We start from the raw sequence: 15,302 nt of genomic DNA on the forward strand, positions 1-15,302 counted from the left end.
TTTGGCTCCCCGTTTGCGATGTATAACCTGTAGTTTAAAGACAGATTGGCGAGAGGCTGTGGAGTTAGCCGTGTTTTAGTTTTCGGAGTGACAGCAATCAGAAACCCATTAACAGCATACTGCCAAGATTTTGGACGTCTTGGGAAGCAAACTCATTCCGGGTCATTTTGTAGATGAGACTGAATGGAAGGGAATATGACAAACGCTTTCAGTGCACCGAGGATTGTGCCAACCATTTGAGAGAAGTAGTTAATGCCAATACCTCACCACCAATAAAATTGGCCCCTTCGAGCTAACTGTCACCAAGGTACACTTTTAAAGTGACCATCATTGTCACATAACATTTTCATCATCATCATTATTAACGACCTAGATTTGATAGTTTCTCACAGTGCACAGCCACGTCGCCATTGATTGGCATGCCGTGATTGGTGACCCCGAGCCGAGCACTGATCCCAGCGGACGCACAGCCTCCGCGTCTGTTCCCCTGCCCTGGCTGCTCCTCGCACCAGCTGCACCACAGCTTTCCCTCCTGGCTCCTTTTTACGAGGCCGTGAGTCAGCCCGGACTGGGGAGGGAGCCCAGGCCTCCCCTGGGCAGGAGCGCACAGACCCATTAACGAGCTCAGTTGTTGGCGGTCACGGGAGAACGGCCCATTTCGGCTGGCAAAGTGACGCCACAAAGCTGCACCGCTGAACTTCAGTGAGGGGAAGCTGGGGAAGAAAACAAATCCGCCATGGACTCGCCAGAATAATATGATGCAGAATATTAATACAAATCCCAGGAGTGCTAAAATTGTGTGTGGGGGGGGTGGGTTTAAAAAAATAAGTTTCCCCAAGTCTCCAGGGTCCTGTAAAGTAACGCAGTGAGACGTGCCAGTGTTTGTTTTCTTGTGTCAGTCGTGCAGGGGGCGGCCGGGTTAGAAAGCTACAGCACTGAGCATCACATTCCTTCAGGGAACATTACCTTTATTCCCGATTGTGTCTTGTGTGAGCAATGCAGTTTCGGGAGGCAGTGCTGTGGGGTCTGTTTGTTGACACTGAGGTGGAGGGGACAGGCGTACCTGCTGACTGAGCCATTCGATTGAGTACGGCTACAAATTATCCTCAATAATACAGTTTAGGATTGGAAATTCAATTCATCTGCCTGGCTTTAACAGCCTGTCAGTGGGGATGCGCTGGTTAACTCACTGTGACTCTGAGCTTGTGGGGGGCTCTTCCACTGAATTTCTCTACGTTTTGTAAATGAACATAAATTTGGACTATTACTGCCTACAGTGAAGGCTGTAAGGACACTGCACACCCTGCTAAACAGTCCATGTTTCAGACAGGCATGCAATCACAGAGAGAGGAGTTCTATGTTCACAGAAATTACCACTTAACCAGTATCAATGCAGTAGTCACATCATTATGTACCCCAGTTTGTGTTTGTGGAAATGCACGGCATTTGGAAAGGGTTTGCAGGTTTGCATTCTGTCGTTCTCGGTGGAATATCTATTCTGGAAAAACCTTCCGTTAGAATTGATTCTGATGAGATGAGCTGCCCGTTTATTCTAATTGACCACAATTAGTGTGTGTGTGTGTGTGTGTGTGTGTTTTAGAGCACTATTAATCACCTGTAGTCTCCTGTAATTACGAGAACTAATATTATAGGATACTGCCTGAAATAATGTCTGCAAGTGTCATTTCACGATTTGAAATATTTTTATATACTTTATTTTGAGTTTATGATTATTAGACCGTAGCATTACATACCAGGTGCACAGCAGTTGCTACAGCTATTATGAAGACTACGATAAAACACAAGTTTCAACGGAAAAGAAGAAACCAATGTGTCTCAATGTTTCTCTAGTTGAGAGACCTCCAATAACCAAATCACTCAATTATTGAGTTTGATAACCCTGAAAATATCACTAAAAAATATAGACTTCGGGATCAAGTGCATATATTGCATAAAATGTACTAGTTCTGCTTTCTTTAAATACAATTCTGTAGAGAGGAAATGTGTGTTACTTTATAAGCGTCAGTGTGCCAGTTGGCCTAACTCACGAGCCCGTCTGGGTTTAGAGTTCTACACAGACTGTGACCTGGGGGAGGGGGTGGCGCCCCACACAATATATACTCTGTCCTCGGCACATTAGGATTTCACCTGGTTGACAAAGACATCGAGCTGCCATGCTGACGATCACGGCACCCCCCCTCCCCCGAGGAAGGGACGTGGACGCCGCTCCGTGTTGTTGGCGTGTGCGTTTGCCTCAGTGCCGTAGCCCTGGCTGGTGTCAGACTCCGGATGCATAACTTGTGACAGGGTTGTCCCTTTGCGGCACCATGTGCTTTGACATGCACTGGAAGGCTGGCCTACTTTTCTGTGTTGCTTTGCAGCTTCTCCCATCAGAAGCCGTCAGAGAGGTGGTGGTGGGGGGGTTGCATTATTTGCTTACTTTGTCATTCCTGTCTGGAGCCGTTACGTCTCCGCTCCCGCTCGGGTTCAGAGCGGTTACGACACGGAGGAGTGCGTGGGCAGCCATAAATCTCCGCCGGCCCACATACCCACTCTTCGCCAGCACCCTTTGACCTCCCCCGCTCTGTCTGGAGGACGGGCGGCTGGTGATTTCCCCGCCCCGCTCCCTCGCTTCCCACGGGGCTGCAGGTATCCTCTGCTCAGCGAGTGGGCGTTGAACTTGGGATCCCTGAATGAATTCTCCGCCCGGCTCCCTGCAGCGCTGTCTGCCGCCGCTGCTCTGGCAGGGAGCCGCGTGCATTTGCATTTGAGAGGATGGGTGCCTTGACTTCCTCCCTCAATCCCTTTTGACTATCGTTTCTGTGCTTTTACGGATCTGTCGCTCCAGGTTTCGAGAGCACACACAGCACAGCCGAGATGTTTTCCCCCTCTTTGTAATTGTAGTTATCCTGCAGGAGGGTTGCCCTTCATTTCCCCCTTATTATCTCTCTCTGGGTGTTCAGAGGAGGTCTGTGATGAAGTCGCATGTCAGTCTCTTCCCTGCCACGCCAGGCACTTCTCATCATCCCTGTATTGTTCCTCTCGGTGCTGCCGTGCCTCCTTTGCACTGGAGCCCGAGATGCTCGTCACGTCTGTTATTTTGATACTTCTGCTCTTTTATTATCGTCTCTCCTGTCGTCTGACTCGGCTCGGATGTGGGTTCCTTTCAGGCACACGATCCTAGACAAACCTCCGCTTGGTAATGTGTAATGATGAAGAGAATCGAGAATCCTGCGTTTTAAGCGTTTTGATTGTAGAGGCACAATAATGGAGATCTACTGGTATTACTGGGGCTCTAGCTGACTTTGTTTTGTATACTTAGTGAGTGTAATGAACCGGAGTAAGATTAAAAGGCAAATTTGCAGCATTGCTCACTTCCCTGGCAAGAGCTTCCACTGCACACCCGCACCAGGTGTGACAACTATATATACAATCGCAATGGAGCGCTTTGACTGTGATCTCTATTGCATGGCTGTGAAGTCACTGAATAGAGCTCCTCACGGCCCGGGGGAGGGGGATCAAGGGATCGGAAGAGTTCCTGCTCAGCCAGACGCACGTGGAGGCCTGTGAAGGGGTTCTGTTCAGTCTGTGACCGGAGGACTCCTCTCCGCTGGTCACCCGCTGCCCCGACGGCACCACTATGCCAAGACTCAGGTGCTCGTGATGGGCTTTGTGGAGGTATGCACAGAATGAATTCCTGCCTAATGCACCTGCCGCATTTTACACACAGCAGTCGGAGACGTGTTGCAATGCCTTTCGTTGACACATCTACGGTTCAGGATGAAAAGCAAGTAATTGGCTCCCATTTGCAGTTTGTGGGGAAAGTAGATTTATCTTTTTTCCATTTTCATTTGTTTTGGTTCAAGGGCAAGTTGATAAGCATTCTATTAATTTTATAATAGAAACCCGGCTGCGCCTCGAATCGGTTCAGCTGCCGCTATCCGTCCCGGTGCTTTCAGCGATGACGACGCCGCGGTGACGCAGCGTGTCACAATTGTGAAGGGTGTATTCCCAAAGCGCTGGCACACAAGTAATTGCATGTATTCTTCGGCACATTTGCCTTTGTCGCTGTGGCCCCCCACTCTCGTTGACCGCTGTGCTGTACGATCCTTTTCTCTCTATCAGATGTTTTTTATACAATCAATACGATCAGGGCGACAATGCTGTTCAGTCGGTGTCAGTGTTATCCCCCAACCCCAATACATCTCATAAGTTAGTTTTGACATTGAAGATGTACATGCTTGACATCGAGGGGTTACTATAGGTTCTAGATATGTTATTCTCCAGATGCGCCCAGGGCTTTACTGTTTTATATGTCAGTCATCAATAACGCTAACCAGCTGCCCGCAGAAACCCTGTGCACGTTTAGGAAGCTCTGTGTGTGCGATTGTGAGGCAAGCACTCGGTAAACAACAAAGATAAGTTGAGTCACGTGTGGGTTAACTTGGCAAGCGTCCGCAGCTGAGGAGTAAACAAACAAACAAGGAAATGCTCCAGATCAGCTCGGTATGAACGCGTGCCCAAATGGGATCCCTGTGCGAACGAGTCGTGTGCTGCGGGGATCTGTGTGTGAACGCAGCCCGGGTGGATATCGCACAAAAGGGCAACGGAGCCTCACTCCTGAGACGCAGCTCCTGAGACGCAGCTCCTGAGACGCAGCTCCTGAGATGCAGGGAGAATACTCTGTAAAACAACACAGGCTCTCGGGAGTATTGCTAATTGTGGCTGTCTGCAGGAATTCAGCCCAGGCCCTGAACGGCAGGTTTCCCAGCATCCCAGCAGAGAGACCTGTCAGATGCCAGCCTTGCCAACCCTGACAGCACGTCTCTATCTGACCTATATTCCTGCCTCTCCTGCTGGGCTCCTCCAGCAGCCCCTGTGTCCCTGAGCCCTTTACCATGAGTTTCTTGCATGTTCATGTCCCGGCTGTCTGTAATTATGGGTCTTCTCGGTGAAATTGCCTCTATGGGGATCAGTTCTAGTTGTGCATTGTGATCCAAGGCTCGTGGATCTTGCTAGTTTCTTGCATTCCACTGAACTCCACTTCCTGAATGTGCAGCCTAATGTGATTTATTGAAAGTATGACAGAGCAGTACTTGTCTCCCTTATAAAGATTAGTTTGTTATTCCCGATTGTCCAGTCTCTCACTACACATCACATAAAATAAACAGTCCTCTGATTCATTACACGTGTTATGTTGTGATGAAACTATCACATACCAGCTTCCACTTTTTACTTTTTAAGCACTCTGTGGCTACCCTGCGAAGGGCGCTATACAGATTATTAATTTATTGATTCCATTGTCATGCAGTTAAGTGTTTTTTTTTTAAACTGTGCAGCTCTCACTGATTCACATAGAATTTCCTTTTTATTTGCGTAGCTGACACCTTCACCCTGGTTGAGTCGAGCTGGAAAACACATGCATAACGCCTTTCCGAGGAGCTGTTCAATGTTACATGGGGCAAAATGTGCATAGTGTGCAGTAGTATAACAGAATACGGTGTAATACAATAGGTGATGCAGTCAAGCAAAATATAGTACAACCCACCACCAGCGAGGTGAAAGACTGACAGACGACGACTGAATGGCGATTATTATCTCTTGTCGCGGCTGCCCTGTGTCAGACTGGCCCTTTGAACTGTAAGCAGCACTACAGACAACGTGTTGAAGCAGGACACTCGTGATCCTCAATGAGGTTAACTACTGCAACCCACCTCGTACACCTCATTCCTCAGCATGACACATCGCTAATCACCTTTGCCTACATGGGGTGGTACGGCATATCTGTGGATATACTTTATTAATGACTTCCTTCTGTCGTAAACGGTGCTGGTTTTGACATTGAACACGGCGTGGCACTGCGGAAGGGCTTGTTTGGTTGCTGCCCTGAGTAATATTCCACCAGGTGTGTCCGTTTCATGTGCCGACGTTGTCAGGTTTGTTTTGAGAAATCTTTTCTTTTCTTTTTTTTTTGAAATCTTGTCCAGCCATCCTTTATCCTGTAGGTACAAACTTCCTCTCTCAATCCTGGCAAATGGCCGAGGTCTAACTCTTTAAGAAGCTGGATTCCCCAATGTTGTGGCTGATTTGACGTAACTGTTTATTTATCTGCCTGTGACATTGTTCTTTTTCAAGCCAGAGACCAGAATTCTTCTTTACTGCATCTCTCCCTTTGTCTGGGTTTAACTGCTTACGTGGGCTCCGATGAATAGTCTCTGTGCAGGAGAGCTCACAACATATGCTGCCTGGCTGTGTGTTGCCAACAGTGGTTGGGTGGAATTGGTTTTTACTCTTGATTTTTAAGAATATGAAAATGTCTTAAAATTGCTATTGTTTGCTTTGTACCCTACCCATCCCCAGTTCAAACTTCACCCCAAAACTGCAGTGCACATCTAAACAAAAAAGAAGGCAAGATGAGTGAGTTCTCCTACAGTCTCTCTATCCACTGAGTCCAATTACGAGCTGTTGATGACTAATTAAGCCCAGGGGACAGAGTTCAGCGCAGGCAATTACTTCTGCACCGCTCCGGACACCTGCTTGGGGGTCTCCGCCGATACAGGAGGAAGCTGGCAGCCTCCCCGACTCTCGTCCCGTGTCTGGCTCCGGTCTCTGAGTCTCGGCTGTAGATGAAGTGCAGGAATGACCCGCAACAGGGAACTTCCTGAGTGGGAAACAGGGCTCACTGTTGATAATGGTGTCGATGCATCAAAAGGAGTAACACGCAGGCAGGAGCCGGATCGCTGGATTAAAGCACTTTCCTCTTACTTCACTTTCTTACGATATTTTGTTTAGACTCGTTCTCTGCTGCACTTTCAGCTGACGTTTTTATTTGTCAAGCTAACTAGCACTTCTGGGAGAATTAACTCCTGATGGCATCTCAGAGCCGAGCGCCAGGAAGATGACGATGCGGCGATGTACGGTGCAGAGACCGCCTCACAGGGAGCGACAGTACACTTCCCTGTCACATCCCGTTCAGGGTTTTTTTGGTTGGGGGGATACTTGTCTAGTATTTTTCTTTATTGAAACAGACCACGAGCAATCCTTAACTGCGAAATATGCTGCTATGCAAGCGATCCAATTAGAAACCAAATAAGTGCAGAACAGATCCGATCGGGTAAAGATTCCTGGTGAAATCCTATTTATTTATTTATTTATTTATTGTCCAGGTGAAGTGATCAATAGTGTGAAGAAGCTACTGGAGTTCATCTTCACTACCTTATGCTAATCTGTGCCAGTGTTGCCTCCAGCTGCACACATGAAACTGAGCGGCAAACCTGAAACCTCGATCATTTCGGGTGTTGCCAGTAAAAGACTGCAGACCGTTGCTTTCTGTTCTTATTGACGACGGTAGAGGAACTGCCCGAACGTCCTGTCTGAGCTTGTTGCTCACTCAGTGATGATTGCTTAGGCCGGGGTAATCCATTGGAAGGGCATTGATACGTCGATCAAGTCCGTGGCAGGTGATGGTTCTGTATTTGTCAGTCCATTGATCACTCTTTCAAGGGAAATGAGAGCTGGAGCAGAAAAACACGATGTTTGATGCAATGAGAGACTAGATAATTCAGAAGTGTGTTCTCCCCCCTCAGCATTTCCACTCGGAAGATATTTCTCTAACACTGGCGATGTCCTTTCTGCATTTAATTGCGTATGTTTTGTTTTTCCATTTAAACATTTTAGTTTCATTATTCAAGCACAGATTGAATAGTACATCATGTTCCTCCCTGCAGTTTACCTTGTAGGCCCAGGATCAAGGACTCAAAGCTTTTAACTCCGAGGTGAATAGCACTGCAGAGAGGTTTTGATCCTGGTATGAAGAGAACCTGCCGGCTCTGTGTGTCCTAGACGGAGCTTGGCAATCGAAAGCCCACTTTAGCCAATCAGGGATTTGTTTTTTAGTTTTTTAATTTGTTTCTATGGTTTCATGCATGCATAATGTTCTTGCTCTACTATTGGAAAGTTGTGTGAAGTAGGGCTTGGGGTGTCAGGACTTAAGTGCATACATAGGGTCTCCTCACGCCTCAAAGGGTGGCACATGTCTTTCTTGAGGCCCAGCTGCTGTGGAGGACTTCAGCCTCAATAAAGCCATGCCTGCCCCGTTCAGAGGTGCTGAGCTGGTGATCCAGGCTGCTGATGTTGCCCCTGCTCACTCGCCTGCTCCTCACGTGCATCTCTCCCTCTCTTTTTGACAGAACTCGATTCGGCACAATCTGTCACTGAACAAGTGTTTCCTCAAAGTGCCTCGCTCCAAAGATGACCCAGGGAAGGTGAGTGTCTCATTTTATTGGGTTTATTCCTTTGCCAAGGTGAAGCGTCTCATGTAGGCGATGGAAAGTGACAGTAATATGTCAACGTATATAGACCTAGAAAAAGCAAACCCATTTTAATCATGATTATAACGTTTGTAAATTAAGTTCGTATGTATTTTTAGTGACCGTAAAGTTTCTAGACTCATTGCCATGTGGATGTTTCCTACATTTCATTATCTATGTATAGCTTCTAGAACACATGGACTGAATATTTGGCCCACACATTGTGTAGACATGAGAGGAAGGGACTGAGAGTCATACTCTGAAGCACAGCCTTTTCTTAGAGAGCCAAAGACCAGGCCCAGCCATGTGTAGTCTGTGCGAACCTTCCAGAGATCAGAACATCGCATGGTATAGCTCAGGTTTGATTGCATTCTTATGTTTAATTGGTTAGTGTCAAGCTGTATATTCAGACGGTTTTTCTTCGTATCTGGCCGAGACAGCCTTGTAATAAAGCATCCGTGCTCTTCCAGGGAGCGCGCTAGGTCTTTGTGCTTATACAGCATAACGGCAAATTAACAGGCAAGACCAAGTGGATTTCCTGCAAGGAGCTCTTTTAAACGAATGCATTGCTAATTAGAATGTAAGGGAGTTCAGACTCTCAAATCCCCATGAAGGTCCCATTGTTCCTGAACACTGAGCTGTTTTAACTGCGCTCACTATAAGGGATGTATATACGACTGTGTGGATGTGTTTTTTGTTTCAGTCTTTGAATTTCGAGAGCTACAAATGTAGCGCGCGCACACGAGCACACGCGTATAGCTGTATATGAAATGTTCACAGGATGCTAATTTTGTGTTTGGCTGTAATCCTCTGATATTGACACTCCTGGGAACCGTTCTGCTAAATAAAAAATAATCTATTGCGGTATGGATCCAGTTTAAGTTGCAAAGCCAATATGCTTGCATCCATAATGTTCAATTTCTAACCCGTCTCCCTCCCCTCCCCCCACGAAGAACTTCAAAGGATCACTCCAGGAACTCGGAGCTCTTGATATTTCTGCAGCGGCTTTTATTCATTTATTTATATATTTATTTATTTCTCGGTTTGTTTATTTATTTATTTTTATGAAAAGCCGTGCCATATAATGGGGGAAAAAATCAATGTACTCGTGAATGGCTCGACTCGATTTCCCCGTGCTTCAATATGCCTGCGCAGCCAGAATATGATAACAGAAATCTCATCGCTTCTCAGACAGGCCTCCGTCTCGAGATTGCAAATAACCTTTTCCGCAGAAACGGCGCTGCAACCTGTTTATCTGTGCATTCCCGCCCGTTTTTATGAGGCTCAGATCTGTAAGCAGGCGGGCTTATTGAGGGGCCTGGCGCGGTGGAAAGAGGGTGGGCCCCCAGATCGGAGGCGCTGCGTGGAGCGGCCATCTCCCCGCAGCAGAGAGTGGCCCTTTACACCTCTCACAGACGCATTCCTCAGCACTGAGTCATGTGCCAGGTTCGCTGCAGGGGGCCCGGGACTGCGCTCGGCCCCCGCAACCTAATACCCCTCTGCGTTTCGGCACAATAAGGACAGCATAAAGGCTGACTTACAGCCGAGTGCCCCTCCAGATCTCTCCGTCCGCCTGTCTCTGCTCCCGAGAAACTTTATGACTTTTACAGCCGGGCACGTTGCATCACCTAGGGGTCAAAGACTGCTCTGTTACCGTCTTTTCAAGGCAATTTCAGTTTTCTCACTTGCTTTTTTTTTTTTTTTTTCTTCAGTGGAGAGAGAGATGATTTTCTGCTCGTCTTCTTTTTTTGTGTGGTTTATTTTGTTTGTGTTTTTCACACATTTTGCACATTTTAATGTCTTAATATTATAATTGTCATACTTAACAGCCCTATTCATTACACGTTTAACACCATTTTATGCATGTTATGCTTACAATTTGTTTCTCTCACTCTCCCTAATAGGAAGAAAGCAGTTGTAAAATGATACTAACATCAGGATTGTAATTTAAAATTCCCTGTAGGCAGTTTTCAGCATTAGACCTGGAGTGATTTTCCTTTTAAAAAAGAAAAAGAAAAATAAATAAAACGCTTCAGTTAAAGTGCTTGAAAATGCTTCATAGTTTTGGCTATTAAAATCATAATCATCCTAATTACCGTACGTATTTTTACTATTTTTAACCCTTTTGCCTTTACCAGAAAGATTTCAGTCACTTTAAAGTATTCATATCAAAATATTAAATACCGATTACATTTCAGCTGTCAATTGCAACTGGGGGGCATCCAGACCAGATTAAATCGCCTCTCGTGCTCTGTGTTGGTTTGCTGTTAAAAAAAAGCTGTTCTTGAGAACGTTGCTGTAAAACGAGGGGAAGTTGTTCGTTTGAGTGAATACGCTGTGTAACTCGACAGACCTGGGGAATAAATCCGACTGCAGATGAATAATTTAAGGCAGAACTTTTAAAAGGCTTCGTTATTACTGCGTGAGCCCTTGAAGACGTAGAAAAAGATGCAAAAAACAAAACAAAACGCAAGAATGCAGGTCCCTGGGGTAGGGGCTTAAAGACGACGTTACTGATTAAAAGGAAATCCCACACGACCCAGTTTAGAGTACGACTGCGTCAGAAAAGGCATTCAATTAAAAGACATCCAAGCAGCTAAATCTGAATATGTAACTGCCATACTCCTATTAATTATCACAGTATTTATGCACCTCAACACATGCATTAAGTTTGTTATGTTGGGTACGTAATGTGCCGATTGATTGTGAATGTATTTATTTAGAAGAAAACGCGCTTAGGGGCTGGGAATGCAGGGTTAACAGATGTCAGTGTATGTGCTCTGCTATCCACCCGGCTATCTACCAGAATCTACAGTATTTACACTGCGCTGCTGGTTTTTATGCTGTAATTATTATTAAAATCCCCTTTCCCCCACACTGCACGGCAGGGCGATTTCTGCCCCCCGTTCATATTGAAAGCCGTGTTCGCTGAGTCTCTCACTCCTGACACCTGTCAGATACGAGAAGTGATTTTTATTTCAGATCTCTACAAATGCACACACACACACTCTCTCTCACGCACACACACACATGCACACACACATGCACACACACATGCACACACACATGCACACACACACGCACACACACACGCACACACACTCGCTCACATTCCCCCCCTCCTCCTGTGCTTGACATTTATTATGGAGCTGTTAGTGGATATACTGACCCCTGGTGGGTACAATAAAAATGAGGAGGAGGTATGCGACTTCAAAGTTTCATGACAGCACAGAGTTCTATCTTGAAACACATTTGTCCTCATGAAATTCATTGTCGGTTTTGAGTAATCGGGGCCTTTGAGCCTTACCTGTGCTTCTTAATCTCTAGAGCAGTTTCTTTTTTTCCTTTTCAATGTTGTGACATAGCCTGAATAGTTCTGCAACACATCAGTCATGTTTGCTCTTCAAAAAAATGCCCCCGCAGCACAGACCCCGGTCTTCGAGTTCAGCCCACTCTCTCCGCGACGGGGCTCGGAGCGAACCCCAACGCAAACACTCAGCGCTGTGCTATTGACTCACGGGCCTGTTCTCTCGGCACCTACAGCTCGTCTGCTGACATGATCAGGCTTGCTCTCTTGTTTGTAACGGCAGCCGTACATGGCACACGATTACCTTAAAGACTTTCATTCCCTTGTCGCGGTAATCCTGTTATTTGTTATGCGAGACTTGACGAAATCTGCGGGGATGGAATTTTGCAAGTTTCTGTTTTCCGAGTCAGAACCGTGTCTCCCAGCATGCAATTGAGTGAGAGGAGTATATATTGTCATAACTACTGTACATGAATTGCTTTGTGTTTAATTTTTAGTTTTTTTTTTATGCACTTTTCAAGCTAAAGTCCTCTCAAAGCACAGTATAAAACCAGCAAACACTTAATTCTAGGATGCATTCTGTCTGCTTTTCAAAAGCCTCGGTAACTCCAGCTTGACTAATATAATCCTGGATCGCTCCGGAGTCTTGCAGCAGAGCTGTTAAAAGCTTTGCCACCTGTGTTTTTAAAGCAGACAGGAGCCAACAGCAGGCCAACCAGCTTTTGAAGATCTCAAGGGGTTATTCCCTGTTGCAGGTGCTGTATCGTCAGCAGGAGGCCAACCGGGGGACTTCCACATCACAAGCAGGATTTTAACATCGATGCCCCGGCTCAGTCGGGGACTTTCAAATTCCCGCGCCGGACCATTTCAGATTCAGTTCAGTTCTAGTCACGTACGAAAGCAGAGCAGCGCTGTCTGCCGGAGTTAGAAATGTTGCTTTAATATGCAGAGAAGCGTGTGCTTCTCTGGGGTGGAAGGGAGTGGAAACATGGCTTTTGATGTTGAACATCCACCAAAAGCAGAGACCAGTTTTGCATGCTCGTCTAAAGTGGATGGGATCCACTTCAGACGAGTATGCAAAGTCATTCTCTGTTTTTGGCTTCATTTTGTTGTTTTAGCTTCCTCCCGTTAAAGAAGTGGACGGACCCAAGAGCGCAGTGTGAGCTGCAATTACACACTGAGCTGTGCAGTGTTCGAAACGCTGCTGCCGGTTGTGAAGAACTTGCAAGAATCTCTCCCGTTTATTCGAGCCCCTCAGCCATGGCATCTGAAGCGGAGTGTGTTAGCAGGTTAGGTGTTGTGCCTACTCAGCCATTTTTTGTGCGGCGAGTTACTTGGGGCTGTGTGGCTTCTCGCCGTGTTTGACAAGCTCGGCACTGTGTCTCCGACTTGGGATTTTAACCGTTTAAACCACATCCAACAGGATTTTCTTTCAGGATAAGATCACTTCTCCAATCGTACCCCCTTTGCAAGATAATGGTGATGTTAATTATTTAATGTTACCGTTACAATTTCCCGAAATGATTTACGCAGCGTTTGTTGGCTAGGACTTGGTGTCGATGTGTTTCACCTAATTCACAAACTTGGTTAATTGGATCTGAATCCACAATCCACTCACCTACCTACTACTGAGGAAAATGGCTTAAATATTTCATCACTCTGAACGAGAGCGATAGTTAGATGTCATCGCCATCCCTGCGATAGTTTGTTTTCCCGCCATTTTTGTTCTAAACTACCGAGCTAATTTGTACGAGATTTGCTCACATGTAATTTTTAAAAGCTATTGATCGTGAATTTCATCAACAGCTTTGGTTCTTGCTGCATAAATACTATGCAATATTAATACAATTTACTGACCTCGGGCCAAGAAGTACATTCTAGAAATCTTACGGCATCTTGCATTATGCTTTGGGGACGTGAACCATTGAAAAATGCATTTAATTGTAAGAGAGAGTCACGATGAATAATTCAGGCAGGGTCTCGGGCTTGGACCTCCAGCCCAAAACAAAGGAGCAGTGTTTTCTGCCTTATTAGTCACGTACGGACCTGACCTGAAACTTAACCACATTACCGCAACCCCTGGAAAGACGGATCGATAAGACCCAGGGTGAGAAATACTGAGCTGGATGTGGTTCTGTGCCTGGCGCTCCATCTTTCAAGGATTTTGAAGGTCGCAGGGGGAACGTATGGACTGCGGTGGACTCGGGGAGTCAGTGTAGCTCTTCTGCTGTGTTATATGGAGTTGTTTCTGAAGCAGCAATGCTTGTGGGCTTTGGCAGGCGGATCCAGAAAGGCCGGTTTTTGCAATGTCCTTGGGGTCATGTTTTTATTAGGTAAACAAATCAGGATCTGAGCAGAACCCCCTCCCACTTCTTCATGGATGCAATTGTGAAAGGGGCTTGACTGGACATCTCCTGGACCTCCTGCCATTTGTTATGTAACGGAGAGTTAGCCGTGAGTCTGGGGAGGTAAAAACAACAACCCAGCTCATCTGTATTTAGCCGTGAGAGCTGAGGTCATGAGCACAGCGGGAGATGTGACCACACTTTGTTTGAGGTTCAATCCTGTTAGGTGTTGCTTGGTCTGATGCCAGTGAGTGCTCTGTTTGACAGCAGGCCACAGAAACATGTATTACACAAGATTATGACGTTAAAGCCATTTAATAAAGACTTGATTCTGTGCAAAATGTTATTAGAGACGGCTTTCTGACCTTGTGCTTTTTCGCAGAGCGATCCAAGGTAACAGTCTCTAAACTCACTGCCAAACCATTTCACTGAATCCAGCTGTCAACAGCCATCTTCTGGTGGTACTGAGTCCTGTCTCCTGGTTAACAACACATCTCTCTTCCTCTCCCTCTCTCTCACACAATTTAAAGACCTTATTACTGTAATAATTGCCCTTTTCTCCTGTGATGTGATGGTGCGCTCTGTGTCCCCGGGGTTTCTCTGAACTAATGCGCCCTGTGTTCTCTTCCTAGGGCTCCTACTGGGCAATCGACACGAACCCGAAGGAGGACACGCTGCCCACCCGGCCAAAGAAGAGGCCACGATCTGGAGAGCGGGTGAGTGGACTGAGCCAGGTGCAGGGGCCTGAGGCCAAATCAAATATGGATGTTTCTGCTAATGGCATTTACATACAGCTTAGCTCAAAGCACGTCTGTCTCATTGCTGGGCTTCTTTCTCAGAGTCCCATGATCCCCGGTCACCTAATCGACTCCAGGGAGCTCTGACTCTCATCCAGGTCAGGGAGACTAAACCTGTAGGCTTTGTCTCTTCTCCCAACTTATTTGGCCATCCATGATCAATAATGTTGCGTCCCCTAATTACCTCCAGTAAAACACATATGGGAGAAATGACTAGAATTTCCAATAACACAAGATGAGCTGGGCTTGAATCACAAAGCCCATTGTGTGATTGTGAGACTGCTGTGATAGGTTGATGTCAATGTATTGTTGAAATGTTATCATATATATCTGGAATTTCCGTTTTTTTTGGTTGTTGTTTGTACAACAAAGTAGCACATGCAGACTTCTCACCTTGCATTGTTTCACGCCTGTGAGCTTCAGTCTTACAGTGTCTATCGATCTCAGTGTCTGACCGAGCTCAAGATTGACTTTCCTTCTCTCGATTTTTATTCTGATTGTCCTGACGACACACGAGAAACTGCATAATTACTACAGTTGAATG

General features: G+C 46.2%; 1 protein-coding gene across 1 annotated transcript in view; it reads left to right on the forward strand.

Moving 5' to 3' along the window:
- foxj3 (forkhead box J3) overlaps nt 1–15,302 on the forward strand; it is a 103,179-nt gene that overhangs the window by 65,524 nt on the left and 22,353 nt on the right. The window contains exons 3-4 of the mRNA XM_066690489.1: nt 8,190–8,264; nt 14,594–14,677. Of these exons, the coding sequence (XP_066546586.1) occupies nt 8,190–8,264; nt 14,594–14,677 (159 nt within the window). The remainder of the gene's footprint in view (nt 1–8,189; nt 8,265–14,593; nt 14,678–15,302) is intronic.

This window comes from Amia ocellicauda, chromosome 18 (assembly GCF_036373705.1).
Source record: "Amia ocellicauda isolate fAmiCal2 chromosome 18, fAmiCal2.hap1, whole genome shotgun sequence".
In the NCBI taxonomy this organism is placed as follows: Eukaryota; Metazoa; Chordata; class Actinopteri; order Amiiformes; family Amiidae; genus Amia; species Amia ocellicauda.